Source organism: Silurus aristotelis, assembly GCF_946808225.1.
Source record: "Silurus aristotelis genome assembly, chromosome: 27".
In the NCBI taxonomy this organism is placed as follows: Eukaryota; Metazoa; Chordata; class Actinopteri; order Siluriformes; family Siluridae; genus Silurus; species Silurus aristotelis.
The window spans coordinates 3,666,963-3,694,781 of NC_139600.1; the positions used below are offsets into that span (position 1 = coordinate 3,666,963).

The window sequence follows — 27,819 nt, forward strand, 5'->3', positions numbered from 1 at the left end:
TGCGACAAACGTCGGGAGGGGGGGGGGACTTTTTCACACCACAGTATATATTGTACATATTTGGGCTGTCAAATGATTAAAATAGTTATTCGCAACTTAATCGCACATTTGTATCTGTTCCAAATGTACCTTAGATTAATGCTTTTTCAAGTTTTTAATTCTCTAATCAACATGGACATGGACAAGTATGGATGCTTTATGCAAAAGTTTAGAATTAGTGAAACCAAACGCAACAAAAAATTCTTGTAAATGTTTTAAATGAATTATAATTTCGCCATGTTTCCACACGGACGGTTTTAAGTGCCGGATTTGTTGCATCATGGCGGATTTTGGTGCTCGATTTGAGACTTGGCGCATCAGTAAAACAAATGTTTACTGATTACAAATTATTGAACGGTGGAGTATTATTATTTTTAAATATCTGAGTAAAGAAAGGTCGTCGTGAATAACTTTTCCAGCCATATGTGTTTCCTCCACAAACTGTTGGAAACGCACGTTTGTATAAGACGTCTTTGGACGCTGGAGAATGAGATTTTCCCTTAATGAGACCCAAACCTGTTTCAGCATGAGAAGAACCCAGCTCCATGAAGATGAACATGTGCTTTCCATTGGTTGGAGAGAAGGATCTCCTTTTATAGAACTCCAACCCTATTGAACATCTTTGGGATGAATTAAAACAGCACCCCAGGTTTCCTCACCTCACCTACAGCAGTACCTGACTTTATTAACACCCCTGTAGCAATTGGGGACTGAATGGGCAATAGGATGTTGAAAATGAAGCTCAAGTGTTAAAATATTTTTTTCATGTTGTGCCCATGGTTTATGTAGTCGACACATTCTTATGTTTTAATACTTTGAATGAGCTCGGAGCTACAACGGTGTGAAACCGGGCGATCGGGTTTGTGCATTTTCCAGTATCGGTCCTGAAGACGTTGAATTGAGAGCTTCAAAATAGTTCTAAAGTAAAAAAATGTTTATGACAATAATAATTGTGTCCTTAAACAGTCCCCAGGTGGGTGTTAGGGCAAATGCAAGAAAAAGAAAAAAAAAAGCTTCAGGCCAAGTTTGGATCTGATAATGCAATACAGTCCCGTTGTCCTGACATGTTCAGACTTTACTAACAGGGAACGTGATAATAAACTCACTGTGTCTTATCAGATCTTTTGGCTTGTACCATTTTAAGGCATCAGATCACTAAAGGCGCTTTCACTTTACGTGCCAAACTCAGTAGATGTTATAATGAAGAAATTCAATTTTTAATTTTGAAAGCTGGCTTGTCAGTCAGGTTGGCCCTTTCTTGAGAATCCATTAAATCCAATCCCATCAGGCTGACAAAGAAGTTGCTTAGTCATTGAGCCATTCACTTTCTTCAGTCTTGGGGACCAAGCCAAACCTCCAGGCTGGAAAACGCCATAATATGGAGCCGGTGCAAAAGAAATCAACTGCGGGAATTGAAATGAATCAATATCAGGCATATTAATCACACCATTGTCTCTATAATGTTGACAAAGTCATCTGTAATAGAATGTGAATGAACACAATAACAGGCCTTTCCATGTCAGGTGATCGGCAAACGATAAAAAATGGTAAAAAAAAAAGGAAAAGAAAAAAGATCATAACCGTGAAATAAAAATAACATAAAATAGACAAAACGGTGCAGCAAATTGTCTAAACAATTTATTTCTCAAAAACAAAGCACACACACACACACACACACACACACACACACACACACACACACAGGGGCAAACAGTATATATGGACAATTAACAAACAGGAGTGTGAGATAAGTTGTGCAAGAGACAACACGTTAGCAGATTATCGCTATGTAAACTTCAGCACTCCATGGGAAACTGATATTTTCTGACACTGTGCCAAAATAAGGCTGAATTTTTGTTGACTTGTTCCCTGCATCCAAATCCTACTTGCTTTGAGCCACCAAGCGCTCCAGATTTATTAATATTATTTTCCCAATACATGCTGAATACTACAGTATCAAATTTTGTTCACAGCATTTTTAAAATTATTTATATTGTTACAGCTTTTGGCAAAAGTCGTTACACCTGACAACATAACAGCAGAAGTGTCGACTGTTCAGTGCTCAACTGTTTCTGTTTGAGCAAATTGTTATTAAAGTTATTGTATTGTCTTACAGTGTTTGACACATGGATACGATGTAGTCCTGTGAAGGGTCTTATGTAGCTTTGTGTAGTCTCATGTAGTCCTGTGTAGGTTTTATTTACAGTAGCTCTATAGTCTCATGCAATCCCATGAGATCTTATGTAGCTCTGTAGTCTCATGCAGTCCTGTGTAGGTCTTATGTAGCTCTGTGTAGGTCTCATGTAGTTCTATGTAGCTCTGTAGTCTCAGCAGTCCTGTGAAGGTCTTATGCAGTCATATGTAGGTCTTATTTTGCTCTCTGTAGACTCATGTAGATCTTATGTAGCTCTATGTATTTTAATAAAGCCTTGTGTAGATCTTATGTAGTTCTGTGTAGGTCTCATTAAGCTCTTATGTAGCTCTGTAGTCTCATGTAGTCCTGTGTAGGTTGTATATAGCTGTGCAGTCTCATGTAGTCCTTTGTAGGTTTTATATAGCTGTGTAGTCTCATGTAGTCCTGTGTAGGTTTTATATAGCTGTGTAGTCTCATGTAGTCCTGTGTAGGTTTTTATATAGCTGTGTAGTCTCATGTAGTCCTGTGTAGGTTTTATATAGCTGTGTAGTCTCATGTAGTCCTCTGTAGGTTTTACATAGCTGTGTAGTCTCGTGTAGTCCTGTGTAGGTGTTTTATCGCTTTGTAGTCTTATGTAGTCCTGTGTAGGTTTTATATAGCTCTGTGTAGTCTCATGTAGTCCTGTGTAGGTTTTTATATAGCTGTGAAGTCTCATGTAGTCCTGTGTAGGTGTTATATAGCTGTGTAGTCTTATGTAGTCCTGTGTAGGTTTATATAGCTGTGTAGTCTCATGTAGTCCTGTGTAGGTTTTATATAGCTCTGTGTAGTCTCATGTAGTCCTGTGTAGGTTTTTATATAGCTGTGTAGTCTCATGTAGTCCTGTGTAGGTTTTATATAGCTCTGTGTAGTCTCATGTAGTCCTGTGTAGGTTTTATATAGCTGTGTAGTCTCATGTAGTCCTGTGTAGGTTTTATATAGCTGTGTAGTCTCATGTAGTCCTGTGTAGGTTTTATCTAGCTGTGTAGTCACATGTAGTCCTGTGTAGGTTTTATATAGCTGTGTAGTCTCATGTAGTCCTGTGTAGGTTTTATATAGCTGTGTAGTCTCATGTAGTCCTGTGTAGGTTTTATATAGCTGTGTGGTCTCATGTAGTTCAGTGTAGGTATAATATAGCTGTGTAGTCTCATGTAGTCCTGGGTGGGTTTTATATAGCTGTGTAGTCTCATGTAGTCCTGTGTAGGTTTTATATAGCTCTGTGTAGTCTCATGTAGTCCTGTGTAGGTTTTATATAGCTCTGTGTAGTCTCATGTAGTCCTGTGTAGGTTTTATATAGCTTTGTGTAGTCTTATGTAGTCCTGTGTAGGTTTTATATAGCTCTGTGTAGTCTCATGTAATCCTGTGTAGGTTTTACATAGCTCTGTGTAGTCTCATGTAGTCCTGTGTAGGTTTTATATAGCTCTGTGTAGTCTCATGTAGTCCTGTGTAGGTTTTATATGGCTGTGTAGTCTCATGTAGTCTTGTGTAGGTGTTATATAGCTGTGTAGTCTCATGTAGTCCTGTGTAGGTTTTATATAGCTGTGTAGTCTCATGTAGTCCTGTGCAGGATTTTAATAGCTGTAAAGTCTCATGTAGTCCTGTGTAGGTTTTATATAGCTGTGTAGTCTCATGTAGTCCTGTGTAGGTGTTATATAGCTGTGTAGTCTCATGCAGTCCTGTGTAGGTGTTATATAGCTGTGTAGTCTCATGCAGTCCTGTGTAGGTGTTATATAGCTGTAAAGTCTCATGTAATCCTGTGTAGGTTTTATATAGCTGAGTGGTCTCATGTAGTCCTGTGTAGGTGTTATATAGCTGTGTAGTCTCATGTAGTCCTGTGTAGGTGTTATATAGCTGTGTAGTCTCATGTAGTCCTGTGTAGGTTTTATATAGCTGTGTAGTCTCATGTAGTCCTGTGTAGGTTTTATATATCTCTGTGTAGTCTCATGTAGTCCTGTGTAGGTTTTTATATAGCTGTGTAGTCTCATGTAGTCCTGTGTAGGTTTTATATAGCTCTGTGTAGTCTCATGTAGTCCTGTGTAGGTTTTATATAGCTGTGTAGTCTCATGTAGTCCTGTGTAGGTGTTATATAGCTGTGTAGTCTTATGTAGTCCTGTGTAGGTTTTATATAGCTCTGTGTAGTCTCATGTAGTCCTGTGTAGGTTTTTATATAGCTGTGTAGTCTCATGCAGTCCTGTGTAGGTGTTATATAGCTGTAAAGTCTCATGTAATCCTGTGTAGGTTTTATATAGCTGAGTGGTCTCATGTAGTCCTGTGTAGGTGTTATATAGCTGTGTAGCCTTATGTAGTCCTGTGTAGGTTTTATATAGCTGTGTAGTCTCATGTAGTCCTGTGTAGGTTTTATATAGCTGTGTAGTCTCATGTAGTCCTGTGTAGGTTTTATATAGCTGTGTGGTCTCATGTAGTTCAGTGTAGGTATAATATAGCTGTGTAGTCTCATGTAGTCCTGGGTGGGTTTTATATAGCTGTGTAGTCTCATGTAGTCCTGTGTAGGTTTTATATAGCTCTGTGTAGTCTCATGTAGTCCTGTGTAGGTTTTATATAGCTCTGTGTAGTCTCATGTAGTCCTGTGTAGGTTTTATATAGCTCTGTGTAGTCTCATGTAGTCCTGTGTAGGTTTTATATAGCTCTGTGTAGTCTCATGTAATCCTGTGTAGGTTTTACATAGCTCTGTGTAGTCTCATGTAGTCCTGTGTAGGTTTTATATAGCTCTGTGTAGTCTCATGTAGTCCTGTGTAGGTTTTATATGGCTGTGTAGTCTCATGTAGTCTTGTGTAGGTGTTATATAGCTGTGTAGTCTCATGTAGTCCTGTGTAGGTTTTATATAGCTGTGTAGTCTCATGTAGTCCTGTGCAGGATTTTAATAGCTGTAAAGTCTCATGTAGTCCTGTGTAGGTTTTATATAGCTGTGTAGTCTCATGTAGTCCTGTGTAGGTGTTATATAGCTGTGTAGTCTCATGCAGTCCTGTGTAGGTGTTATATAGCTGTGTAGTCTCATGCAGTCCTGTGTAGGTGTTATATAGCTGTAAAGTCTCATGTAATCCTGTGTAGGTTTTATATAGCTGAGTGGTCTCATGTAGTCCTGTGTAGGTGTTATATAGCTGTGTAGTCTCATGTAGTCCTGTGTAGGTGTTATATAGCTGTGTAGTCTCATGCAGTCCTGTGTAGGTGTTATATAGCTGTAAAGTCTCATGTAATCCTGTGTAGGTTTTATATAGCTGAGTGGTCTCATGTAGTCCTGTGTAGGTGTTATATAGCTGTGTAGTCTCATGTAGTCCTGTGTAGGTTTTATATATCTCTGTGTAGTCTCATGTAGTCCTGTGTAGGTTTTTATATAGCTGTGTAGTCTCATGTAGTCCTGTGTAGGTTTTATATAGCTCTGTGTAGTCTCATGTAGTCCTGTGTAGGTTTTATATAGCTGTGTAGTCTCATGTAGTCCTGTGTAGGTGTTATATAGCTGTGTAGTCTTATGTAGTCCTGTGTAGGTTTTATATAGCTCTGTGTAGTCTCATGTAGTCCTGTGTAGGTTTTTATATAGCTGTGTAGTCTCATGCAGTCCTGTGTAGGTGTTATATAGCTGTAAAGTCTCATGTAATCCTGTGTAGGTTTTATATAGCTGAGTGGTCTCATGTAGTCCTGTGTAGGTGTTATATAGCTGTGTAGCCTTATGTAGTCCTGTGTAGGTTTTATATAGCTGTGTAGTCTCATGTAGTCCTGTGTAGGTTTTATATAGCTGTGTAGTCTCATGTAGTCCTGTGTAGGTTTTATATAGCTGTGTGGTCTCATGTAGTTCAGTGTAGGTATAATATAGCTGTGTAGTCTCATGTAGTCCTGGGTGGGTTTTATATAGCTGTGTAGTCTCATGTAGTCCTGTGTAGGTTTTATATAGCTCTGTGTAGTCTCATGTAGTCCTGTGTAGGTTTTATATAGCTCTGTGTAGGCTCATGTAGTCCTGTGTAGGTTTTATATAGCTCTGTGTAGTCTCATGTAGTCCTGTGTAGGTTTTATATAGCTCTGTGTAGTCTCATGTAATCCTGTGTAGGTTTTACATAGCTCTGTGTAGTCTCATGTAGTCCTGTGTAGGTTTTATATAGCTCTGTGTAGTCTCATGTAGTCCTGTGTAGGTTTTATATGGCTGTGTAGTCTCATGTAGTCTTGTGTAGGTGTTATATAGCTGTGTAGTCTCATGTAGTCCTGTGTAGGTTTTATATAGCTGTGTAGTCTCATGTAGTCCTGTGCAGGATTTTAATAGCTGTAAAGTCTCATGTAGTCCTGTGTAGGTTTTATATAGCTGTGTAGTCTCATGTAGTCCTGTGTAGGTGTTATATAGCTGTGTAGTCTCATGCAGTCCTGTGTAGGTGTTATATAGCTGTGTAGTCTCATGCAGTCCTGTGTAGGTGTTATATAGCTGTAAAGTCTCATGTAATCCTGTGTAGGTTTTATATAGCTGAGTGGTCTCATGTAGTCCTGTGTAGGTGTTATATAGCTGTGTAGTCTCATGTAGTCCTGTGTAGGTGTTATATAGCTGTGTAGTCTCATGCAGTCCTGTGTAGGTGTTATATAGCTGTAAAGTCTCATGTAATCCTGTGTAGGTTTTATATAGCTGAGTGGTCTCATGTAGTCCTGTGTAGGTGTTATATAGCTGTGTAGTCTCATGTAGTCCTGTGTAGGTTTTATATAGCTGTGTAGTCTCATGTAGTCCTGTGTAGGTTTTATATATCTCTGTGTAGTCTCATGTAGTCCTGTGTAGGTTTTTATATAGCTGTGTAGTCTCATGTAGTCCTGTGTAGGTTTTATATAGCTCTGTGTAGTCTCATGTAGTCCTGTGTAGGTTTTATATAGCTGTGTAGTCTCATGTAGTCCTGTGTAGGTGTTATATAGCTGTGTAGTCTTATGTAGTCCTGTGTAGGTTTTATATAGCTCTGTGTAGTCTCATGTAGTCCTGTGTAGGTTTTTATATAGCTGTGTAGTCTCATGCAGTCCTGTGTAGGTGTTATATAGCTGTAAAGTCTCATGTAATCCTGTGTAGGTTTTATATAGCTGAGTGGTCTCATGTAGTCCTGTGTAGGTGTTATATAGCTGTGTAGCCTTATGTAGTCCTGTGTAGGTTTTATATAGCTGTGTAGTCTCATGTAGTCCTGTGTAGGTTTTATATGTCTCTGTGTAGTCTCATGTAGTCCTGTGTAGGTTTTTATATAGCTGTGTAGTCTCATGTAGTCCTGTGTAGGTTTTATATAGCTCTGTGTAGTCTCATGTAGTCCTGTGTAGGTTTTATATAGCTGTGTAGTTTCATGTAGTCCTGCGTAGGTGTTATATAGCTGTGTAGTCTTATGTAGTCCTGTGTAGGTTTTATATAGCTCTGTGTAGTCTCATGTAGTCCTGTGTAGGTTTTATATAGCTCTGTGTAGTCTCATGTAGTCCTGTGTAGGTTTTTATATAGCTGTGTAGTCTTATGTAGTCCTGTGTAGGTTTTATATAGCTCTGTGTAGTCTCATGTAGTCCTGTGTAGGTTTTATATAGCTGTGTAGTCTCATGTAGTCCTGTGTAGGTGTTATATAGCTGTGTAGTCTTATGTAGTCCTGTGTAGGTTTTATATAGCTCTGTGTAGTCTCATGTAGTCCTTTGTAGGTGTTATATAGCTGTGTAGTCTCATGTAGTCCTGTGTAGGTTTTATCTAGCTGTGTAGTCTCATGTAGTCCTGTGTAGGTTTTATATAGCTCTGTGTAGTCTCATGTAGTCCTGTGTAGGTTTTATATAGCTGAGTAGTCTCATGTAGACCTGTGTAGGTTTTATATAGCTGTGTAGTCTCATGTAGTCCTTTGTAGGTCTTATATAGCTGTGTAGTCTCATGTAGTCCTGTGTAGGTTTTATCTAGCTGTGTAGTCTCATGTAGTCCTGTGTAGGTTTTATATAGCTCTGTGTAGTCTCATGTAGTCCTGTGTAGGTTTTATATAGCTCTGTGTAGTCTCATGTAGTCCTGTGTAGGTTTTATATAGCTGTGTAGTCTCATGTAGTCCTGTGTAGGTGTTATATAGCTGTGTAGTCTCATGTAGTCCTGTGTAGGTGTTATATAGCTGTGTAGTCTCATGTAGTCCTGTGTAGGTTTTATCTAGCTGTGTAGTCTCATGTAGTCCTGTGTAGGTTTTATATAGCTCTGTGTAGTCTCATGTAGTCCTGTGTAGGTGTTATATAGCTGTGTAGTCTCATGTAATCCTGTGTAGGTTTTATATAGCTGTGTGGTCTCATGTAGTCCTGTGTAGGTGTTATATAGCTGTGTAGCCTTATGTAGTCCTGTGTAGGTTTTATATAGCTGTGTAGTCTCATGTAGTCCTGTGTAGGTTTTATATAGCTCTGTGTAGTCTCATGTAGTCCTGTGTAGGTTTTTATATAGCTGTGAAGTCTCATGTAGTCCTGTGTAGGTTTTATATAGCTCTGTGTAGTCTCATGTAGTCCTGTGTAGGTTTTATATAGCTCTGTGTAGTCTCATGTAGTCCTGTGTAGGTTTTATATAGCTCTGTGTAGTCTCATGTAATCCTGTGTAGGTTTTACATAGCTCTGTGTAGTCTCATGTAGTCCTGTGTAGGTTTTATATAGCTCTGTGTAGTCTCATGTAGTCCTGTGTAGGTTTTATATAGCTGTGTAGTCCTGTGTAGGTTTTATATACAGTGAGGAAAATAAGTATTTGAACACCCTGCTATTTTGCAAGTTCTCCCACTTATAAATCATTGAGGGGTCTGAAATTGTCATCGTAGGTGCATGTCCACTGTGAGAGACATAATAAAAAAAAAAAAATCCAGAAATCACAATATATGATTTTTAAACTATTTATTTGTATGATACGCTGCAAATAAGTATTTGAACACCTGTCTATCAGCTAGAATTCTGACCCTCAAAGACCTGTTAGTCTGCCTTAAAAATGTCCACCTCCACTACATTTATTATCTTTAAATAGATGCACCTGTTAGCTGCATAAAGACACCTGTCCACCCCATACAATCAGTAAGAATCCAACTACTAACATGGCCAAGACCAAAGAGCTGTCCAAAGACACTAGAGACAAAATTGTACACCTCCACAAAGCTGGAAAGGGCTACGGGGAAATTGCCAAGCAGCTTGGTGAGAAAAAGGTCCACTGTTGAAGCAATCATTAGAAAATGGAAGAAGCTAAGCATGACTGTCAATCTCCCTCGGACTGGGGCTCCATGCAAGATCTCACCTCGTGGGGTCTCAATGAGCCTATGGAAGGTGAGAAATCAGCCCAGAACTACACGGGAGGAGCTGGTCAATGACCTAAAAAGAGCTGGGACCACCGTTTCCAAGGTTACTGTTGGTAATACACTAAGACCTCATGGTTTGAAATCATGCATGGCACGGAAGGTTCCCCTGCTTAAACCAGCACATGTCCAGGCACGTCTTAAGTTTGCCAATGACCATTTGGATGATCCAGAGGAGTCATGGGAGAAAGTCATGTGGTCAGATGAGACCAAAATAGAACTTTTGGGTCATAATTCCAAGTCAAGTCAAGTCAAGTCAAGTCAAGAAGCTATAATTGTCATTCAACCATGTATAGCTGATGCAGTACACAGTGAAATGAGACAACGTTCCTCCTGAACCCAGGTGCTACATAAAACAACAGTAAACAACAGTCACAGAACAGAAGAACCCAGGGCCAGGAACTAAGATCCTCGCCACATAAAGTGCATGTGTGCAACTGGTGCAAACAGTGCAAAGACATCACAAGACAGTGCGAGACAACACAGGACAGTGCAGGACAATACAAAATACACAAAATATAAAAATAAAAACAACAATAGCTCCGCCAGTAAAACCTGTCGTAACAAAATAAGGTGCACAGTAGCAGAAGAATATAAACAAAGAAATGTAAACAATTGTGCAATAGCAGCAATCAAAAATAAAGTGATCAGTGACCAAAGGATTTGGAGAGAATATTGTGCAAAGAGAGCAAGTCCCGGAAGATCAGCAACAAACAACAAAAGGCATGTAAACATTATTGCGACAATGAAAGGTGTAAATGGTGTTGAAACCTGGGTATGCGAAGTGTATGTGTGTTGAGTCCGGTTGTACAGATCAGTCACACAGTTGTGTGTAAGTGTGTGTGTGTGAGTATGTGTGTGTGTGAGAGAGTTCAGTTCAGATGTTTGTTGAGGAGCCTGATGGCTTGCGGGAAAAAACTGTTGCACAGTCTTGTTGTGACGGCCCGAATGCTTCGGAACCGTTTCCCTGATGGTAGGAGGGTGAAGTGTGTGTGTGACGGGTGTGTGTGGTCATCCACAATGCTGTGTGCTTTGCGGATGCAGTGTGTGGTGTAAATGTCCATGATAGAGGGGAGAAAGACTCCGATGATCTTCTCAGCTGTCCTCACTATCCTCTGTAGGGTCTTGCGATCCGAGACGGTGCAGTTCCCAAACCAGGCAGTGATGCAGCTGCTCAAGATGCTCTCGATGGCCCCTCTGTAGAACATGGTTAGGATGGGGGGAGGGAGATGAGCTTTCCTCAGCCTTCTCAGGAAGTAGAGATGCTGCTGGGCTTTCTTGGTGATGGAGCTGGTGTTAAGTGACCAGGTAAAGTTATCCGCCAGATGAACACCAAGGAATTTGGTGCTCTTGACGATCTCCACTGAAAATCCCTCGATGATCAGTGGAGAATGACATCTCTGTGCTCTCCTGAAGTCAACAACCATCTCTTTGGTTTTGTCCATGTTCAGAGACAGGTTGTTGGCTCCACACCAGGCTGTTAACCGTTGCACCTCCTCTCTGTATGCTGACTCGTCGTTCTTGCTGATTAGACCCACCACGGTCGTGTCATCAGCAAACTTAATGATATGATTCGAGCTGTGCGTTGGTGCACAGTCGTGAGTCAGCAGAGTGAACAGCAGTGGACTGAGCACACAGCCCTGAGGGGCTCCAGTGCTCAGTGTGGTGGTGCTGGAGATGCTGTTCCCGATTCTGACTGACTGAGGTCTCTCAGTCAGGAAGTCCAGGATCCAGTTGCAGAGGGAGGTGTTCAGGCCCAGTAGGCTCAACTTCTCAATCAGGTGCTGAGGAATGATTGTGTTAAATGCTGAACTGAAGTCTATGAACAGCATCCTTACATAAGAGTCTTTGTTATCCAGATGGGTGAGGGCCAGATGGAGGGTTGTGGAGATGGCATCGTCCGTGGAGCGGTTTGGACGATACGCAAACTGCATGGGGTCCAGTGCGGGTGGGAGCTGGGTCTTTATGTGCCTCATGACGAGCCTCTCGAAGCACTTCATCATGATGGGTGTGAGTGCAACAGGAGGATAGTCATTGAGGCAGGAGACAGAAGACTTCTTCGGCACAGGAATGATGGTCGTCGTCTTGAGGCACGTGGGAACAGTGGCGCTGCTCAGGGAGATGTTAAAGATGTCAGTGAGGACATCTGCTAGTTGTTCTGCACATTCCCTGAGCACTCTGCCAGGAATGTTGTCAGGTCCAGCAGACTTCCGTGGGTTAACTCTGCATAGAGTTTTCCTGACTTCAGCTGTGGTTAGACAGAGCACCTGGTCACTGGGAGGAGGGATGGTCTTCCTCGCCACCACGTTGTTCTGCACCTCGAACCGGGCGTAGAAGTCATTCAGCGCATCTGGGAGGGAGGGGTCACGGTCACAAGCAGGTGATGTGGTCTTGTAATTCGTGATCGCCTAGATGCCCTGCCACATGCGCCGGGTGTCTCCGCTGTCCTGGAAGTGGCCATGGATTCTCTTGGCGTGTGCGCGCTTCGCCTCTCTGATGGCACGGGACAGTTTGGCCCTTGCTGTTTTCAAGGCCGCCCTGTCCCCTGCTCTGAAGGCAGAGTCTCTTGTTTTTAGCAGCGCACGCACCTTGGCGGTCATCCACGGCTTCTGGTTGGAGCGTGTAGTGATGGTCTTGGAAATAGTCACGTCATCAATGCACTTGCCGATGTAGCTGGTCACTGTTGACGTGTATTCCTCCAAGTTGATGAAATCGCCATTGGTTGCAGCTTCCCTGAACATGACCCAGTCAGTGCATTCAAAACAGTCCTGGAGAGCAGACATGGATCCTGCTGGCCAGGTTCTCACTTGTTTTTGAGCTGGTCTTGAACGCCTGCTGAGTGGTCTGTATGCTGGGATCAGCATAACAGAGATGTGGTCTGAGTACCCGAGGTGGGGGCGGGGCTTCGCCCGGTATGCACCCCGGATGTTTGTGTAAACAACATCCAGCGTGTTTTCTCCTCTGGTTGCAAAGTCCACATTCTGATAGAATTTGGGAAGCACAGTCCTGAGATTTGCGTGATTAAAATCTCCGGCGACAATAAACAATCCGTCAGGGTGTGAGTTTTGAAGTCCGCTAATGGTCCCGTAGAGCACACTGAGCGCTTCCTTAGCATTAGCGCTAGGTGGTATGTACACTCCGAGCACAATAGCGGTGGTGAATTCCCGGGGTAAATAAAAAGGTCTACATCTCACAACAATAAACTCCAGCAGCGATGAGCAGTAGGTAGAAACAAGCACAGAGTTCTTACACCATTCCGTGTTGATGTAAACACACAGACCGCCGCCGCGAGTCTTACGAGTCTTACCGCACAGAGCTGCATTTCTGTCGGCACGAAACGCGGCTAGCCCGTCCAGCTGGATGGCGGCGTCCGGAACTCTGTCGCTCAGCCACGTCTCCGTAAACACAAAAACGCAACAGTGTCTGTACTCACGCCGAGTAGCTTGTTGGAGTCTGATGTAGTCTAATTTATTGTCCAGGGAGCAGACATTTGCCAGCAGTAGTGATGGTAGAGCGGGCCGGCTAGGGTTAGCTTTTAGCCTAGCATTAGCACCCGCTCGCTTTTCGCGTTTCTGCTTCCTCGCGCAGCGCTTCCGATTCCCCCTCCTCCGTCCGTCCTCCGCAGGCGATGCGGAGGTCTGGAGGCCTGGTTCTCGGAGCACGTCGAGGTTGCGTAGTTTCTGCCGCAGGTCATCATTTATGGTGTTGTTTGGGTTGTTTCTGAGTTCTTTCAGTGTTTTGCGGTTGTACACAGGCACACCGGTTGCTCCGATGTCCATGTGTTGTGTAAGGTGGGCTACAAAATAAAGTTAGCACCATTTTGGGTCCAGAGCGGCCGCTGCGAGCTACTGCCGCGCCGCCATCTTGGAAAAAAGCGAGTGGAGGGAAAAAAGTTCCCTCCACTAAACGTGTTTGGAGGAAGAAGAATGATGAGTACCATCCCAAGAACACCATCCCTACTGTGAAGCATGGGGGTGGTAGCATCATGCTTTGGGGGTGTTTTTCTGCACATGGGACAGGGCGACCGCACTGTATTAAGGAGAAGATGTGTATTGCGCCATGTATTGCAAGATTTTGGGAAACAACCTCCTTCCCTCAGTTAGAGCATTGAAGATGGGTCGAGGCTGGGTCTTCCAACATGACAATGACCTGAAGCACACAGCCAGGATAACCAAGGAGTGGCTCTGTAAGAAGCATATCAAGGTTCTGGCGTGGCCTAGCCAGTCTCCAGACCTAAACCCAATAGAGAATCTTTGGAGGGAGCTCAAACTCCGTGTTTCTCAGCGACAGGCCAGAAACCTGACTGATCTAGAGAAGATCTGTGTGGAGGAGTGGGCCAAAATCCCTCCTGCAGTGTGTGCAAACCTGGTGAGAAACTACATGTAACGTTTGACCTCTGTAATTGCAAACAAAGGCTCCTGTACCAAATATTAACATTGACTTTCTCAGGTGTTTAAATACTAATTTGCCGCTGTATCATACAAATAAACAGTTAAAAAATTATACATTGTGATTTCTGGATTTTTTTTTTTAGATTATGTCTCTCACAGTGGACATGCACCTACGATGACAATTTCAGACCCCTCCATGATTTCTAAGTGGGAGAACTTGCAAAATAGCAGGGTGTTCAAATGTACTTATTTTCCTCACTGTAGCTGTGTAGTCTCATGTAGTGCTGTGTAGGTTTTATATAGCTGTGTAGTCTCATGTAGTCCTGTGTAGGTGTTATATAGCTCTATTTAGACTCATGTAGTTCTGTGATGGTTTTATAAGTATAGCTATATATGGTTAAAATGACACACCAGACATGTCAGCTCTTTTTCTTCTGTAAAAGAGTAAACATGACTCACACTGGGCCTGAACAGACGTCTCTCAATTAGTCATTACGCTGCTGTAATGGATATGATACAGGATTGGGAAATGACTGTAAATGGAAACACATCAAATCACTGTTGCATGTCAGATTTATGTGTGTGTGTGAGAGTGTGTGTGTGTGTGTTTTCCTACTAATACTAGTGAAATCATGTCCTCTGCAGATCTGATATGAGATGAGATGTTCAGAGATGAGGAGGAGAAGCAGGAGGAGGAGGAAAGAAGGAAACTCCACCTATTTTTGATGTGTGTGAAAGCTGACAGCTAGACGAGAGAGAGAGCATTAGAGGTTCACTGAGAACGAGATAGGGAAGGAGATAGAGCAGCGTGGAATGTAGAGATTATGGAAACTAAGAAGAACAAATAGACGACTATTACAAAGAAGAGAAGACTACACTGACGATTTTTTTCTTTTTGTTCTTTCACCTATTTCTAAATTCTGTCTTTTTTAATCCTGCAAAACTTCAGCAACAGGTAAGAGCTTGAGATTTACGTTCTCTTCATATATATATTGTAGATAGTGCTCAGGATAAGACCATTTACTCTTGCACTCAAGGAATGCTTGAATAACTGTGTGTGTTTGTGTGTGTGTGTGTGTGTGTGTAAATGTGAGTGTGAGAGATGAAAATTTCTGTTCTTAACTTACACCACTACGAAAGGGTGTAACATTGCTTTAGATGTTGACACACATCTGACTCGTGAATGTATGAACATCTGGCCAGTGAAGGTACCCCGGAGCGAAAAATGTTCTCGCGTAACAGTTGCATTATTGCGTTATACAATAGGGATATTAAAAATTTATATTTTTTCCATGGATATGATTCTGTATCAATACAATAAAACCTATAATGGTTCTCCAGGTTTGTGTTCTGAAAATGCGTGTATAAACTGCTCATCATGTATATTAGTAAATGATACGTGGATCTCCAGGAAAAGGGAAAAAAACAAACAGATGTGTGATTTCTCAACCAAAAAAGAATCCCAGTCAGCTCTGTGCTCAAGTCTGGTCTCGTTTTTCGTCTAACTTGCATCGGGAAACCTGTTTCCTGAACGCTCAAATACACACACACACACACACACACACACACACACACACACACACACACACACACACACACACACATACAATTTGGGCACTAATCAGACACATATTAGACACACCTTTTTTGGACTATTATATTAAAGCAATAACTTTCATTTCATATTTTTTTAAATTACGGCATTTTCATCTGAGCCGCTGTAGATCTCTAATCCATCATCATGGAGGTGAAAGCGCAGAGGTTTTCCACAGATGTCTGTGGGGTCTCGTCTGGTGACCGTAACGAGCTAAAACACCTACACGTTAATAAGTAAATCCATATAAAGCTTTCGAGTCATTCGTTTTTACAGTCGAGGGGACATGTCTGGACGTTTCCGCCCAAACCTGGTTCTTGCACAAGCGTTTCATTTTAATCTCACCTGGAGCCTTGAGATTTTCGCTTCATTACTGCTGCTGCAATCACAAATATTCATAATGACTCATTTTAGAACAAACCTCCTTTCAACACCCCCTCAGTACTGCTTGTTCTTTCTTCTCCTTCACCTTAAACGCTGTCATGATGGACGCTTCTTTTAAAAAAAAGTTTGCGGACAACTGGTCATGAGGGTGTTATGAGTTATATTCTTTTATAATTTCTTCCACTCTCCCTTGAAAAGGTTGCTCCAGGTTTTTTTTAGATTGCTTGTGGAGTTTTTTGTCAGACACAAGCGTGTTAGTAAAGTCAGGTACTGATGTAGGTGAGGTGAGGAGGCCTGGGGTGCACTCAGCTCTATAGCTCTATAGCAGGAGATCTTCCATGCAAAGCAGATCTTCATAGAGATGGTTTGTGGGTCTCTAAGTTCAAGTAAATGGAACATTTCATGCAACCACATCCAAAGACTATAGAATTGTCAGGCAACCCAATACTTTTATCCATATAGTGTATAATCGAACTGTACAACATTTTTTAAAAGGTCACCATTTGACACGCAGTGAACATACAGAGGTATCTTAGTGGTTAGGATGTTGCTCATAAGGTTGTAAGTTCAAATCCCAGCCCAATTCAATTCATTTTTATTTGTATTGCGCTTTTAACAATGAACATTGTCTCAAAGCAGCTTTACACAGATAATGTGGTGATAGAATTCTTTATAAGTAAGTTTGTCCCTGATAAGCGAGACGGTGGCGAATGTGGTGAAGGAAAATTTCCCGAGACGGCATAAGGAAGAAACCTTGAGAGGAACCAGACTCAAGAGGAACCCATCCTTATCTGGGTTGCACTGAATGTCCATTTATTACAGATAAACGATGTTGTGGAGGACAGTGATGGTGATCAGAAGCAAACTGTAGTCCTGAGTCAGTGTAGCAGACTGTTGACATTCACTACAGTCCAAATCCATCCTCAAAGCTCTTGTTCTTACTCTGGAATTTCATGGATAGCTCTATCAAGCTGCCAATGCTGGGTTCTGGAGCAAGGCCTTAACACTCAACTGCTCGTTGGATACATTACATAATTGTAAGGCGCTCTGAATAAGAGCGTCCACCAAGTGCTGTAAATGTATGTGGCTGAAAAAGGCGGGTGTCTGAATATTTTATGGCCCGAGAGTGTATTTCGGGGTGTTCAAGTAGCTCTGAGAGCGAATACTAACGCACCCGTTTTGAGAAATTGATTTTTCAAGTTTTTCGGAAATTCTACAGTATCTACAGTTAGTTCACACAGTATGGGCACGTCACAAATTCACCAGCCACAAATTTGAAAGGGAAAACAATTGGGAAAACTGATAAAGCGATCCAGATTCAGATCCAGATTCAGATCCAGATTCAGATCCAGATCCAGATTCAGATCCAGATTCAGATTCAGATCCAGATTTGAGATTTATGCTCAGCCACATTCCTCGTAAACATAAACTGTCGCATGAGTTATCGTGACTGACAGGTCTACAAACAGATTTCATCATTTTGCTGCAAGTAAACGAACACCAGCTGTATGACATGAAAAACAAAACAAAACGAAACCATTTGCTATGTTGCACAATGGCTCATGAAAAAAAATGCGGAAAAAAAAGGCTGCATTTTATAAATAAATGCAGCATAAAATTTGATTTGATTTGAAATATGCAACACTGGGTGTTTACTTCGCAAGTATCATGTATCTATACATAGTTCATCATGTGGGAAAAATCTGATCTACATGGAGTCGAATGATTAAAAAAAAACTTTTCTATTATTTCTACAACAAAAATGTAAATATTGACTACTTGCAGGTCATGTGATCAAATTATTTTGTAAAGAGCCGCAAAGTTAAGTAACTCCAGACTGCAATGACCAAAAACAAACATTATAAAAGGTTAAATGTAGCTATTATGGGATGCGGTAGCTCAAACATTGGACGATATATATATGACGATTGATGATGATATAAAGCCTGGAATTTGGTGTTTCTTTGACCTTCTACTCTCAACTACTCAGCTCGAAAGCATCATTGTGAGTCTCTAGGGGTGAAGTGCGTCTGGGAAAAGGCAATAGGTCGCAGAAAACGGCCATTTGCGCCAACTTTGGAGCTCTGTTCCTGCTACAGCGCTCAGTCGGTTTTTTTCACTTTATTTAATAAAAATTTAAGAGAGAATTTATACTTTTTATGCACAGCTCCATATAGATACATGCGTTGGAAGATGTGGAAGATCTCCTGCTACAGCTCCAACCCAATTTGGGAAGAATGTGAACGTTGACTTTACCCACAGGCCTCCTCACCTCACTTACATCAGTACCTGACACGAATCTACACAAAATCTAGTGGAACATCTTCTCAGAAAATTGAGGTCATTATAACAATAAAATGTGACTAAATGTGGAAACTTTTGTCCAGATGATATTCAAGATATTTTCACTTGGTCAGATCATTTTTTTTGCAGCATATAAAATATGTTCTAATTGATAATATCACAGGTAGATCCTCTATTTGTACCTGAGAAGTTCCTCACGTATTAACTCATATACAATAGATTAGAGAGTATGTGTGTGTCTGTGTGTATGTGCGTAGGTCTTCGCACTCATACATGTCTATTTAGCAATGACTCATTTTATAACCACATGTTACACAAATGTTGCCTCTGCCTCTTTCATCCTCCCTAAGATTTGTTTTTTTTTTCGGCTGGACCAGTTCATCTTTTTTTCCATCAAGTGATCTTTCAGATTTTTATCTCAAACATTCAGCTACACAAAGCCTGTGGTTTTTAGCCACATCTGGTTTACATATATACTGGTATGTGTGTGTGTGTGTGTGTGTGTGTGTGTGTGTGTGTGTGTGTGTGTGTGTGTGTGTGTGTGTATACCCTGATGTGTATTATCAGCTGTGAGACCTTCTATATAGAGGTGTGTGCCTTTCCAAATCATTATACTCCAATCAATAAACCTTCTAGTCATGGTGTGGAAACATCTCAGCAACGATCAAATTAATTAGGAGGCACCTAAGATCAATTTCAGGTGTTGTTGCAAAGTGTCTGAATATCTATGTTCTTGTGATAATTCAAGATTATTTTTCGCGCAGAAGCTCCTGGTTCCACAACTCCAACTGACTGTTTTGGACAGTAGAAAAGACATTACTCAATCACACACTCAGGTGCTCATGATATTTCTCATGCTCTGGTGTTTGTATTGTTTTTTTATGATTTATAATTATACTCTTAGTGCCACCCCGATGAGGAAGGTTTTTTCCCTTTGGAGTCTGGTTCCTCGCAAGGTTTCTTCCTCATACCATCTAAGGGAGTTTTTTCTTTTTTTTACAGACGCCCCAGGCTTGCTCATTGGGGGAAACACAGTACACTTAGTTTACTTATTATAATTTTTGTTCTGTAATTTGTACATTGTGTAAAGCTGCTTTAATACAATGTCCAATGTGAAAAGCACTTTAGAAATTCTGACAAAGGACTGCTTTGAACACCCACATGTGGCCTGCTGTTCTGGAAACGCTCACCATCTTGGCTGATAGTGGCAAGTGAGTGCTAATGGATTTGCTCATGGCCGATATCACACGGGTACACAAAATGCATTGTTTATTTAGCAGCAACGGTTGTATATAATAGGTATATAATTGAATTGCACTGCGTCTAGGGTATATAAGTACACTGAAGCTTGAAGGGTCATTAAAGGGTTAGTAAAGTCATGTTTTGATGTAGGTGAGGTGAGGAGGCCTGGGCTGATGTTCCAAAACATCCCAAAAGTCTTTAATAGGATTCGAGCTCTATAGCAGGAGATCTTCCACTCCAACCCATGTACACTATATCTTCTTGAAGATGGCTTTATGCACTTCATATCATGCTGGAACAAATTTGGGTCCATTTGAAGAGAGAATTTATGCTACTGACTCCAGAGACATCATGTACAACGGTGTGCCTCCAAGTTTGTGGTAAAAGAACAACAACATCTGGGTGGGTTTACATTTGTAATGAAATTAAGTTTAACCTAAGCCTTATTTCATGCCCGGGGTGCAGACGTTCATCTCAAAGAGCTCCATAGCAGGCCATTGAAGATCTTAAGGAATGAGGTTAATGAAGCACTAACTTAATTCTAAAAACTGGTTTAGCATAATCCAAAAGTATATCCAAATGTTTCTATGCTGTAGAATCATGAAGAACTTTGTGCTAAAAACTAGCCCGGTCTTGGTGGCCATCGGGTGTCAGAAACACAGAAACTTAAAAATAATTAAATAAATAAAAGTAAAAAGTGTCTTCGCACTGCCTGAACAAATCAGTAGACTTTTCACATCACTCTCTCTATTGTTTTCTTTGTGGCTGTAGACCTGATGCTATCACTGTTCTTGCTGACGTCTCCTCTAACTGCTACCCTCTCGCTGTGTGGTGTGCGCCAGCATGGTCGTGACCTATTTTTACGATATTTTTTGTGTTATGACATGAAAGACCTGGTTGCGCGGTTGGCACACTGGTGGCTTTGACCTATTTGATGGTCTGTCTAGTGTTCTGATGAAGGTAATGTAGGGCATTGTGGTTGTCGTAGAAGAACAGGTAGTATCGAGCATTCCTGCTGACACCACAAATCTTCATAACTTCAGACCAAACTGGAAATGATGTAGCTAGGGCTATAACGTAAGCCAGACGTGTCTGAGTGTGCTTGAGCTGCACTGTTAATTGAGATAAAAAGAGGTGTTTGCTTTGCTTTGCAAGGAAGCATGAACCCCACAGTACCGCATGCTGAGGCAAGTTTCGCTAATTTGGCCTGTTTTCTTTGCTAACAAAGTCAATTCCAGTTCTTTAAAGGACTTAGTGGTTAAGGGTCTGGGATACTGATCAGAATCTTAGGGATTTAAGCCCCACTATTACCAAGCTACCAATTTTAGGGCCCTTAAGCAAGGCCCTTAAACCTCTGTGCTCCAGGGACACCGGATCATGGTTGACCTCAGCTTCCTCACATTGTTGGTGTATGCAAAGAAAACATTCCACTGTAATGTATATGTGTACGAGTAAGTATCCAAGATGGTATTGAAAGGTTTTGAGACTGGCTCTGTTTACAAGAAAGTATGTCCCTTTGCACAGCAATAAAAGCGCTCTCAGCGTTCCTGCCACTTCTGTGGCACAAAAGTGTCCTAAAAGTCTGTTTTCAAAGCCACAATAGTGTCAAAACAGCGAGCTGGATCTTCATCTTCGAGAAGAGGGCGAATTGCACAGGAGCCAAATCTGGCAAGTAGAGTGGTTGCGAAATTGAGATCATGTAGATTGTTCTCTGACAATCGTCATGCACAAGCAGCCGGGGGTTGAGCTTGTTGAAGGTCTTCCTGACCTCTTGTCGTCTTCCAGTGATGTTCTTCCACTCTTAAAGCTCGTGTGCCCCTCCAAACACTTTGAATGACTCATTGCTGCCGAACGCACGTCTTTCTCAAATGTCTCAGTGGCAGATTTGGCCAGTTTCACCCAGGATTTCATGTTTGCTCTTTGTTCTAACTTGCTGTCCATCGCAGATGTGTTAACACACTTGGTCAGAATGGCACCAGTTAGCATTATTAGTCTTTGTTTCCACCTCCTATAAAGAACCTACATTCACATAGACTACATAGTGGGAGGTGGTAGTGGTTAAGACGCTGGACTTGTGATCAGAAGGTCATGAGTTCAACCTCAACTGCTCTGAAATAAATGTAAGTCACTGAGAGATGTAAGAGCCATCAATGTAAAAGGTAGGGTTAGATTTTCAGGAAAAAACAGGAAATGTAACTGCTTCTAAACAAAAGTCTGCTTTCTTACAGTTTGACTTTGGGAATGCATCATTTATTGCCACAAAAACCATATTCAATTTTGTCTTTTTAATCCGCATCTTTGTGATTTTCACTTGTGTACATTTGTTGTCAGGATACATTTTCTTTAACCCCAGTTACATTTCCATACATTAGCAACACGTCTGGGATTTTTTTTCCAGACACTTTGACTCTTCTTTTGAGTGATCAATAATGGCACTTTCTTTAAAAACATGACTTGATTTCACAAAACAAGTCCTGAGTGATTCCAGAAAGGTTTTCCAATTGGTCCATCAGGAGACTGGTGGTCTGTGGTGATTGCTTTTTGGTAATAAAGTGTGTTTTTTTTAAATGTTGATTTAATGGGACTAATGTACTTTTGGTTCGAGAGACAGGCGGCTAACCGCTAATCATTAGCCTATGTCTCAGACATGCTAATGTCTGCGCCTGTTTTTGATCGGCTGGTGGTGATCAAACTTGCCACAAAGCCTTTATATTTTAATGTCTGTGGTAAATCAGAAATTGCATAACAATGCTAGTTTAACATTTAACGCTGGAACATTTTGCTAATCAAATCAATTAACTTAAGCGTCTCAAATCATGTCTTGAGATTTACAATATGGGCAAAGGCTTGTGGGCACTGGGCCATATGATTGATATGTATCTCATTCCACATTTAGTCCCCATTTGTCCCCCTTATAATAACCTCCACTCTTCTTAGATGCTCCTCTAGATTTTGTGCAGATTTGTGGAGATCCATTCAGAAACAAGGGTGTTAGTAAAGTCAGGTACTGATGTAGGTGATGTGAGGAGGCCTGCAGTGATGTTCCAATCCATCCCAAAGGTGTTCAATACGGTTGGATATATATATAGCAGGCCTCTGAAGATCAAGCAGTGGTGCTCAAAGGAATGACAAAGGAAAAGCATTTCTTTTGAGAAATAGTTGTGGGCCAAGTCATACATCAAGGACGTGGATCAAAAGTTTGTGGGCACCGGAGTATGTGTTTTCGACCATCTAAATCCACATTGAGTCCCCATTCTCTGTTATAATAACCTCCACAATTTCGAGGAAGATTTTTATAAGATTCATTCAGCCACATGGGCTGAAAGTAAAACTGAAGGAGATTCTGGTGAAGAGGCCCGGGGATGTTTCAATTCATCCTAAATGTGTTCAAGCAGGGATTATTCTGTCAAAGCTCAGAGAATTAACATTTTGTCCTGTGTTTTTTTTCTAGACGCCACCATCATGGCCTTCATCACACCAGAACAAAATTTATCTTCACTAGTCTACGGAGCAATGGCCGTCACCTCGCCAAACGGCACGAAACCCAGTATTCTGAGCAGCCTTGTGGCAACCAGAACAGGAGCTCTGATCCTATCGATCTCCTTCCTACTCGGCATTCCCGGCAACGGCTTCGTCGTCTGGAGCATCTTGACACAGACGAAACGTCGCTCTGTGACCACCACGCTCATCCTCAACCTAGCCTGCGCAGATGGAATGCTCATGTTGCTCACGCCGTTCTTCGTCATCTACCTCTTCCAGCGGTCCTGGGAATTCGGAGAGATCATGTGCAAGGTCCTGTATTACTTCTGCTGTGCCAACATGTACGCCTCCATCTTCCTGATCACGCTGATGAGCCTGCACAGGATGGTGGCCGTGGTGTGTCCGCAGCATCTCGCAACCTTCAGCACACACAAGACTCTACTCCGGGCTCTTGTGGTCATCTGGATACTGGCTCTCGTGTTGGCTATTCCTGTTCTGGTGTTTAGAAAAATAGAGCCTAACTATAACAACAACACTACTGTGTGTGACTGTTTCCACAACGAGACCAAATATGTGAGCTGACAAAAATACATCATTTCAAAAATTAATCAAACATAAGTTTTTTTTTTTTGTTGTTATTTTATTTCATCTGCTTATAGTTACATGTCAGGTTGCAGAACTTCGTTAGATTTTGTGTCACGCGACCAAGAAATACCCGAAAACCTATTGGTGAAGGAATATTTATGCCTAATTCCTTTATTTTTTTATCTTAAGCATAGGATTAGTTTGTGTGTAGGTGTAGTTACATGTAGGTGTATGTATGTAGGTGAGGTGAGGAGGCCTGGTGCAGGAGATCTTCCACACCAACTGATGTAAAGCAGATTTTCATGGAGCTGGAACAGGTTTGAGTTCAAGTGAAGAGGAAAAAAATTTATAAAAACTACAGCCTCCAGAGACGTCCTGTACAATCGTGTGCCTCCATGTTTGTGGTAACAGTTTAGGTAGGAACCACATATGGCTGGAAACCTCAGGTGTCCCACTACTTTGGTCTATATAGTGAATTTGAATGGAATGCAGTGGAGTGTTTGAGTTACCAGTCTTGGTGTAATTTATTACTATAGAAAGATGACAAACTTGGAACTGCTAGTTCAGCTAATCTTATTCTATTATTATATTAGTTTACAATTCATGAGGTGGAGGTGGAAGCTCAGGGGTTAAAACATTGAAGGCTCAGAAGGTCATGAGTTCAAATCCCACCACCACCAAGCTGAACTTCATGTACCTTTAAAGTGTACAATAAATTGTGTGTGTGTGTGTTGAAGGCGGTGATGCAGTACTCCACGGAGACCATCTTGGGGTTCTTGCTGCCATACAGCTTGATCCTGGTCAGTTATAGTCGGGTTCTCCTCAGGATCCGCCGTACACGCTTCCAGAGACGCCTTCGCAGCGAGAAACTCATTCTGATCATTATCTTCACCTTCGCACTCTTCTGGCTGCCATACCATGTGGTCAACATGCTGCAGGTGTGCGTTTGCGTCTGCATGTGTGTGTGTTTGTTTCTGTTGTTGTTTCTCTCGTATATAATACCTTAATGAATAAATCTGTTCTCTACCTCTTTAATGTACAGGTTTTTGAAGGCTTGATTAAGACTCCTGAAAATGAAATGTAAGCTGCACTCACATGCCCATAAAATTTAACCTGTGTTTTTTGCCTTTTGTGTTCAATTCTTTTATTTGGGAATATACCCCACCCTGACCAGTGCCCCCAAACCCCCAAGCCCCCAAACCAGCCAACTACACCTATCAATTCTTATCCACGTCCTCATTACAAAGCACAAACTTAACACTTAAGCATATCTACTAACTGTCTTCTTCCACGTACACAAGCTCACAGACTCAAACGATTGGCTAGTGTTTCTGTGATTGACAGGACAGCGAGACAGCATGCCCCTCCCACCTAAAAAGCACAGCCATGTTTGCTTTCTAGACTCCCAAACACGATTTAAACGATTTCTACATCACTCATGTAGAAAGTGTGCAACTATCCATCTTTTGCATCTATCCGTCTATCCACACCCTCCAATCTAATCTATCCATCCATCTTTTCTATCCATCTTTGTGTGTGTATATTGATATTTACAAAGTATCTCACTAAAGTGAGTGCACCCCTTTACATTTCAGCAACCTTTTTTATTTTTCTTCTCAAGGGACAAAACTATAGAAATGAAACTCGGATATATTTTAGAGGAGTCAATGTGCATCAGTGTACAGATGTACTGTCCTGTAAAAAAAAAAAAAAAAAAAAAGCATACAGCCATTAATGTCTAATTAGCTGGCAACAAAGGTGAGTACACCCTAAGTGATAACAGCTGTACGTTGTTAAACCATGCAAAACCGCATGTCTTCTTTATCATGTTCATGGTTTTGAGTCCTCGTGCTTGTGAACTTGTCTGGCTCAGATGGTGTCCAGCATGTGTGGTGACTCCCTGGTGAGGAGAACCAAGAAAATTGTGTCTTGCCTACAGTCAAGCATGGTGGTGGTGGTAGCATCATGGTCTGAGGCTGCATGAGTGCTGCTGGTACTTCAGAAACTGGGTTGAATGGCATTTTTCCAACATAACGTCCCCAAACACACCGCGAAGATAACAACTGCCTTGCTGAAGGTGATTGATCGCCCAAATATGCCTCCAGACCTGAACTTTGGACACAGTTTTAACACGTTCACGGAGGGCGTACTCACTTTTGTTGCCAGTTATTTCGACAATAATGGCTGTACGAGTTATTTTCAGACGATAAAAAATCTGTACTGCTGCACATTGACGACTCTGACGTTTTATTTCTATCGTATCTGCTCTTGAGGACATTTAAAACATAAAATGGTTGCTTAAATGTGAGGGGTGTACACACTTGTGATATAGTGTGTATATATTTTTCTCAGACGTAAAATCAGGATGAAGATGAGACCCTCCGTCGGCGCAGTGGCCTTCGTCAGCAGCTGCATGAACCCCATCCTGTACATGCTTTTCGGGAAGGCATACATGCGCCGGGCCGGTCTGGCCTTCATGGCGCGTCTATTCGAGGCCACAGGACGTGACTCTGCGTCTCGTAATTATCGTAACCAGCAAAGCGAGGTTGGGGAGAACGATGGGCTGCGCGATAAGGAGTCGGAGTCCACGGCAAGCTTAAACAACAGCGTCAAAGCGGTCCAAAAGCAAAACGGGAAACAGTGAGAACAGAAAAACTTCAGGATTGGGGAAGAAAAAAAACTGTCCACAGCACATGAAAGCCTCATTGTGAGCTCCTGCTTCATCGATTGGGAGATTTATGTGTTCTCTTGCAGTTCATATCTTCGTCCATCAGGTGGCGACAAAACGCTTTTTTTTTTTTTCCCCTCAAACGTGTTATTTGGAGCAGCAAAAGACCTGAAGTCCTGATAGTCTGCAGAAATGTGTTTCAGTCCAAATGGCTGATTCCAAAGCTAAAAAAAAAAACAAAAAAAACAATCTGGATTCACAATGTTGGACTTTGAAGGTAATGAGTTTAGCTACCAGTTTAGCCACACCAAGGGCCCCTGAACAAATCCATAGCTGCTCAGTTGTATGAATGAGATCATTGTAAGTAATGTATATGTACAATTCAAATCTGGAATCCCAAAAATATCAGGAAAAACTAAAAAAAAAAAGTGAGACAGTTTGAGACAAAATTATGAAAAATAAATGATGAGACTTGTGTTGAGGGAAAAACTCATTAGTGTGCAAGTTTGTCTTTCTTGTCTTAAATACTCGAATATGCAAAAACACTGACTATTTAATGGGAAAACCTGGACAGATGAAGATTGAAAGGATCATCAACACACACTGAGATGTTTTTTTGCTAAATGTGGTGGTAAAGAGTGATGATCTGAGTTACTGTTACATGATTAGCTGATAAAAGCAGGACTGTAAAGGCGTTCTTATTAAAGTGGCCAGTGAATGTATAAATAAAATGTATATATATTCTATATAATATTTTCCAATTTTTTTTTTTTATTGTATTTTCTGGATTTTTTTTTTTGTTGTAAGACACGCCCACTTTTTATTCACAGAATTTTTGTAAAATACACATTTAAATTTTTTTTTTTACTTTTTTTGTGCACTCAAACTGACAAACCCTGGATCTTCAGATCCAGATCTCCTGGATCTCAGGATCAATAACACCCCCCCATGTATATGGTAATGACTATTATGTGCTAGAAACCTAACCTAAATTTTAAATAAAGAAAATAATAAATAAATAAAAAAAAAGAAATGACCAATGGCATTTCATTTTATTGAGGATTTAAGGAATTAAAGTTATATAGCTCAAAATAAATAAATAAACAAAAAGTTTATATAATTCTTCTTCTTCTTCTTCTTTCGGCTGCTCCCATTAGGGGTCGCCACAGCGGATCATCCGTCTCCATACCACCCTGTCCTCTGTATCTGCCTCTTTTACACCAACTACCTGCATGTCTTCCCTCACCACATCCATGAACCTCCTCCTTGGCCTTCCTCTTTTCCTCCTACCTGGTGGCTCCATCTTCAGCATTTTTCTACCAATATAATTCATGTCCCTTCTCTGCACATGTCCAAACCATCTCAATCTCGCCTCCCTCACCTTGTCACCAAAACATCCTACATGTGCTGTCCCTCTAATAAACTCATTTATAATCCTGTCCATCCTCGTCACTCCCAACGAAAACCTCAACATCTTCAGCTCTGCTACCTCCAGCTCCACCTCCTGTCTTTTACTCAATGCCACTGTCTCTAATCCATACAACATCTCAGGTCTCACCACAGTCCTATAAACTTTCCCTTTCATTCTTGCAGATACTCTTCTATCACAAATCACTCCTGTCACTCTTCTCCACCCACTCCACCCTGCCTGCACTCTTTTCTTTACTTCC

At 41.4% G+C, this 27,819-nt stretch overlaps 1 protein-coding gene across 1 annotated transcript; it reads left to right on the forward strand.

Annotated features, from left to right (window-relative positions):
• The first annotated feature begins 14,489 nt into the window (after positions 1-14,489).
• Positions 14,490-27,141, forward strand: ltb4r2a (leukotriene B4 receptor 2a). Its single transcript, XM_083533321.1, has 6 exons — positions 14,490-14,847; positions 22,868-23,469; positions 24,219-24,419; positions 24,524-24,561; positions 24,826-24,829; positions 25,814-27,141. The coding sequence occupies exons 2-6, from the start codon at positions 22,879-22,881 to the stop codon at positions 26,123-26,125; spliced, it is 1,146 nt and encodes a 381-aa protein (XP_083389447.1). The 5' UTR covers positions 14,490-14,847; positions 22,868-22,878; the 3' UTR covers positions 26,126-27,141.
• The last annotated feature ends 678 nt before the right edge of the window (positions 27,142-27,819 follow it).

Excerpts from the sequence above, each read along its gene's own strand:
- ltb4r2a (XM_083533321.1), top strand. The coding sequence starts at position 22,879 with ATGGCCTTCATCACACCAGAACAAAATTTATCTTCACTAGTCTACGGA. Across the intron at positions 23,470-24,218 it reads TCCACAACGAGACCAAATAT|GCGGTGATGCAGTACTCCAC; the intron begins GTGAGCTGACAA and ends TGTGTGTTGAAG. Across the intron at positions 24,420-24,523 it reads ATGTGGTCAACATGCTGCAG|GTTTTTGAAGGCTTGATTAA; the intron begins GTGTGCGTTTGC and ends TTTAATGTACAG.